We start from the raw sequence: 6008 nt of genomic DNA on the forward strand, positions 1-6008 counted from the left end.
ATACGCTGCCCCGCGAAGTCTGTCTTGCAGAGCATCACATAATGGCAAAAATATGTTAACATAAGGAACCACCCATTCATAGCCTGGAGATCATTTTTTTTCTGTAGGAGACAATCATCTGTGGGTTCCCTGAAGTGCCTGGAAAAGTACTTTGATACAAACCCACTGATGCCAGAAACCCCAATAATAACAACTAATTCCTTGAAGGTGAACATTGACCTTTTCCTCTAATATTTATCAGAAAGGTACATGGGCCTAAAAGCGGGAGCATATTTAGTCTATAATTCTTCAGAGCATGTGATTCTGTCAGCTTCGCCCTTGAAAGAAAGAAAGCTGAGTGGAGAGAGATCTGGAGCCTGGGGAAAAGATGGCCAGTGAAGAGGAAAAGGAAGAGACCTTGGGACTTCCCTGGTGGGCCAGTGGTTAAGACTCCACACTCCCAGTGCAGGTTTGATCCCTGGTTGGGGGAACTAAGATCCCACATGCTGCATGGTGCGGCCAAAAAATTAATAAATAAAAAATAAATAAAATGCACACACCCAGTCATTAAAAAAAAAAACCTTAAAAAAAAAAGAAGAGGCCTTGAGGCAGAAGGAAAAGACAGCAGTGAGGCAGAGGGGACCCACAGAGCACAGCCAGTTCCCCACACAGACAGAGTTCTCAGGGCACATCATCTGACCCAACCAGGTCTACTGAATTGAATTTGCACTTTGATTCAAAAAAGCAAAGTTTCTGCCCCTAAACCTATACTTGCCTCTTGACTGAGGCTGATCCTTTCAGGACAGCACCAAAGGAGGCATGAATTCCCTGTGTTTTTTATTTTAAGGAGGTGCTAATATGCAGTTTAATTATAAGCACTTAAATTCCGGTGATGTCAATGGCCTCGCCTCCGAGGGACCCCAGGGGAGGGCCGCAGGACCTGGAGTGGTGACCGGTCCACAGGCACGTGTGGATTCAGCACACAGGCGTGTGAACGTGACCGGGAGCCTTTTAGGTAATGTCTAGGAACAGCCGGCTTCAATTCAAGATTTTGTGGAAAGAGCAGAGTAGGGGATGGAAAGTTCTGAAAAGTTAAGGAGTCAAGTTCAGTAGACACAGCACAGGTTGTGGCGGAGTGTTCAGAATTCTCTTCTGCTGTTTTAAACTAGGCCCGTGGAAAAGTCCAGCTGACAGACCAGTTATTAATGGGTTCCCTACGTTCCAAACAACATATGGAAAACTTTCCTGTAAGAAGAGAACAAAGTATGTATTATTTTATTTTTATGTTACAGAGAGAGGTTTTTAAAGAATAGTTTTCCGTATTCCAAAACGGAACATGTTTGATGCAGAAAGCTAAGTACACTGAAAAACAAATACCGATAAATTATTAGTTTATAGACTAATCATTTATAATTTATATCCATATTTTAATTTAAAAAATATAGAGAGCACTTTTTTGTCTTTTTTTTTTGCAGGGGGGCTGCATTGGGTCTTCGTTGCTGCGCGTGGGCTTTCTCTAGTTGCAGCGAGCGGGGGCTACTCTTCGTTGTGGTGCACGGGCTTCTCATTGTGGTGGCTTCTCTTGTTGCGGAGCACGGGCTCTAGGCGTGCGGGCTTCAGTAGTTGTGGCTCATGGACTCAGTAGTTGTGGCTCGTGGGCTCTAGAGCACAGGCTCAGTAGTTGTGGCGCATGGGCTTAGTTGCTCCGCGGCCTGTGGGATCTTCCCGGACCAGGGCTCGAACCCGTGTCCCCTGCATTGGCAGGCAGACTCTCAACCACTGTGCCACAAGGGAAGTCCCATATTTTTATTTTATAATAATCTTCTTTACCATTTTAATTGTTTATTAATAAGTCAATTTATGAGTATAACATGATTTATTTTTTAAATTCCTAATATGGGGCCTTTGGGTTAATAACAAATTGTTTCTGTAGATTAAACAAAGCTGTAAACAGTATATTTAAGTCATAAAGGTATTACAGAAAATTCCTACACCCAAAAGTGTGCAAGTTTTGAATGCTCTGAAGGTACCAGCTACATGTTGCAAAGCAGCTTTTCCCAAAGTCCGTAGTGAATGATAATTAATGAGAAATGGTATGAATAATTGCCCACCTTCCCTTGCACTTTGCTCACTCTTTAAATTATTTCATTTCGGCACCACAAATTACATAGGAAAAGCTGATATTTTTTTAAAATTTTGAAACAATGTAGTCTTATTCTCCAAATTGCTTATTCATTTCCTTTGGTCTGTTTTCTACTGGGTATCCAACGTTTTCCAATTTATTGCTAAGCGCACTTTATATTCTAAGTAATTAAGCCTTTGCCATGTATATTATTACTTCATTATTTGATTTCGAATTTTGTTATGGAAAACTTACATACACAGAAATTTAAAATATGCGTAAAATAACATATATAAATATTTTCTTGGGAGTTTTACCTTTGATAACATGCTTACAAAGGTCTTCCCAACTCCAAGAATGTAGAAATAATTTCTTGTACTTTCCCACACATAAAATCCATGAGGAAGTTTATTCAATAAGAGACAGAAGCCTTACCTTTAAACAGTTTTGAATAGTTAATCAGTTGCCTCAATATCATTTATTAAATATTGTATATTTTCCCCACTAATTTGCTAATTCTTGCAATATACTAAATCTCTATATACAGCTTTTTAGCACATTTATTCTTTCAGATGAACTTTGAAATCAACCAGTAATTTTAAGTATCTTTGAAATTTTGAATAGAATTGTGTTAAGTGTATAGATTATTTTGGGGAGGATTTACAATATGTTTCTGTATTCAAGTATTATATCTTTTAGTGGGATGTTTCATGTTTTGTGTTTATGTTTATGATAAGATGACTTTTTAAATCTAACCAATTAGCTTTTTGGGAAATATGTTGCTTATTGCCAGAGCAAATTTGATCTGGTCCCCATAGTTTATGACTGTTTATCCCCAATAAGGATATTATATATTATGCTACTTAATTTGTAACCAAGACCATTCTGAGTCTTTTTTTAAGTTTTCATTGATTTTAATTGTTTTCTTAGTCCAAATAGATAATTGAATCCTCATAAAATAATTACCAATTTACATCCACCTTTTCTGTTTTGTTTGATTAACTATGACAGTAAGAAACTCTTTAAATTCCAAACTCTAATGTTTCACCATTTAACATGTCTGACATTTTAGGGATTCTTCATCAGATTAAGCAAGTATATCGTCCTCTTCTTTGCTTAAGTGTTTAACTACATTGTACACTCAATGTTATTACCTGTCTTTAGGGATTCTGATTGATTCTAAAAACTTGACGGCAATATCTACTCTCCACTTTAAACTTTTAGAAATAGAGTCCCTGAGTTTAGCTGGGCACACAACTACCACAAGACAGCCATTTCCCAGCTTTCCTTGAAATTAGCCCATGTGGTTAATTCCAGGGCAGTGGGATGAGAGCAGAAGTGAGGTGACAACATTTGTCTTCCTGCCTTAAGGGCAGCCTCTCTGTGGAGACTTTTTTTCTTTCTCCAGTGTTGGAATGGGTTAGCAATAAGCAGACCAGCACTTGGAACAAGAGGTGGAAGTTACTGGGATTCCATAGTGTCCACCCTCCTGGTTGAAAGCCTGGGTTATCTCAAGGGTCAGAGCAGTTGACCAGTCGAGACCACTGTCTTCCTCTAGATTGCTAAGGAAAGGACATAGTATGTGTAATGTATACATAAATTTATATTAATATTTGCATATGATATGTAAATTTATAGATTATATATTCATGTATATATTTCAGTGATTGTGTTTTAGCATCTCTTTCTTATAGAAGCTTCGTCTATACCATAACTAATACACACATCAGTTAATGTAGTCATATGTTTTTATCTCTTTTGATCTGGAATGCTACTAACTCAGGGAGGCTGGTACAATAACCCTTTAGTGTGATGTTAGATTTGGTTGACTACTACTTAGAGTTTCTATATGCACTTCCATTAAGACACTGGTCTGTATTTGAGAGAAGCTGGATGGAATAAGAACATGGGCTTTGAGGCCAGACTTCCTGGGTTTCAGTCCTGTTTTCTGTGTCTTGATGGCTCCAAACCTGGAGATACTCACTGTCACTGTGCTTCAGTTACGTCATCTGTGAAACTGGGAAAATCACTGAACACTTTCAAACAGCTGGTGTGAGGATGAGATAAATCAATATGAGCAAAGTGCTTCGGACAGTGCCTGGCACACAGCAAGTGTCCAACAAATGCAATTATTAGTGTGAATGTGTGCATTTTTGTTGTTGCTTTTGTCCTCAGGTTTCAGTATCTGGATTATCCGACTTACTTTACTGGATTAATTTTCATTTTTATTTCTTTTCCATTTTTCTCTGCTGTGGAACAGTTTAAGTAGCATAGCCATCACCCATTTTGTGAAAACAATTCTTTGAACTCTGTTAATTAATTCTAAGGAAGTTGTTCTACCTACAATGTTTACATCTTTTCCATAAATTATTTTACCCCTGCCACCGATCTTATTCTAGGATTGGTTCTTCTTAGACATTATCTCCTCTAAGTCTTCACCATGGGGCCGAGGCTTCTGGAAAGTCAATATATGCCTAAAATAGAAGTCCCCAGATATCTGCTACACAGGTCTAAGTCCACACTACAGTGAAACCACAGTGACTCCAAATTAATCCTTCAAACCTTCCGTGCCTCCCCCGCCTTTGCTTTCCTTCACTAAAGGCGCGTGGCTGGTGAACAAAGTTCCCCATTCTGTCTGGCCCCAAGGACTGTGTGATTGTCACAGGGCAGGTGTGAGCTCGATGGGGCTGGGTGAGGAGAGACTGGTAACATCGCTGTAGTTTTCAAGGCTTGTGCTCCCCTGCACCTTCCTGCCACCCACCTCAAAACTATTGGAAATGTCTGTGTGTTATAAACTTTATGTGAAATATCGTTAGCTAAGACATGTCACCCTACTGTCAAGGAAACAACAGTTGAAATGATCAGAATACATGAACGAGCGTTTACAGTTGCCGTGGTGGATTGAACTGTTCCCCCCAAAGATATTGTCATAACCCCCAGCACCTGTAAATGTGACCTTACTTGGAAATACTCTTGTAGATATAATCAAATTAAGATGAAGCTATATTAGACTAGGGTGTGGCCCAAATCCAGCAGCTGGTGTCTTATCAGAAAAGAAGAGGCAGACATCAAGACCCAGAAAGACGGCGGGAAGAAGGCCCTGTGAAGGCAGAGAAACACCGAGGACTGCGGCCACCCCGAGAAGCCAGAAGACTCAAGGATCCTCCCCTAGAACCTTCAGAAGAAAACCCTGCTTCCGAGAATGGCCTGCTGACATCTTGATTTCAGACTTCTGGCCTCCAGAGGTAGCAAGAATAAATTTCTGCAAAGTCATCTACTCCGCAGTAATCCGTTGTGGCAGCCCTAGGAGATTCATACAACTGCTAAGAGGAAACGGAAGAGCGTTAGCCTTTTTTTCCCGCAATCCATATGGCTTTTATTTTGCTCTTTTTCTTGTCCTATTGCCCTGAGTACGAATTTGATTTTGACTTGGGGGAAAGGTCTTTAATCACCCTCCATTAAGGTTGATATTAAGCTTTGACTTTAGGACGTTACAAAAGAGAAAGAGCATATGAATCCCCAAGTGTGTAGAAGAAAGTAATTAATACAAATAAGACTGGAAATAGACAAAACAGAAAACGTACAAAGCCATCATCGGCTTCTTTCAAAAATTAATCGAAATAATAACATTAATGAGACTCATCAATGAAAGAAAAAGCACAAATTAACAATATCAGATACTTCAAATGTTAAAAAGATATTAAGGTGATATGAAGAAAAATTCTATGCCAATAAATTTAACTATATAGATTAAATGGAAAAATGTACTGAAAAAAAATTATCAAAGTGACATAAGGAGAAATGAAATGTCTACAAGTCCTTTATCTATTAGATATATTGACTAGGAAATTAAAACTCTTCCGATAAAAAAGGTTTCAGGTCCAAATGACTATACTAGTGAATTCAA

General features: G+C 38.8%; 1 protein-coding gene across 4 annotated transcripts in view; it reads right to left on the minus strand.

Moving 5' to 3' along the window:
* Positions 1-6008, minus strand: part of LOC309615454 (uncharacterized protein) — a gene marked incomplete at its 3' end in the record, with an annotated part of 196475 nt that overhangs the window by 17734 nt on the left and 172733 nt on the right. The window contains exon 7 of one of the 4 annotated variants that reach the window (XM_082365125.1): positions 203-1224. The exons of the other annotated variants lie outside the window; for them this stretch is intronic. Coding sequence (XP_082221251.1) covers positions 1194-1224 — 31 coding nt within the window. Of the gene's footprint in view, positions 1-202; positions 1225-6008 lie in introns of those variants that run through there. 4 annotated transcript variants of the gene reach the window in all.

This window comes from Balaenoptera borealis (genome assembly GCF_965194805.1).
Source record: "Balaenoptera borealis genome assembly, chromosome: 18".
Taxonomy (NCBI): domain Eukaryota; kingdom Metazoa; phylum Chordata; class Mammalia; order Artiodactyla; family Balaenopteridae; genus Balaenoptera; species Balaenoptera borealis.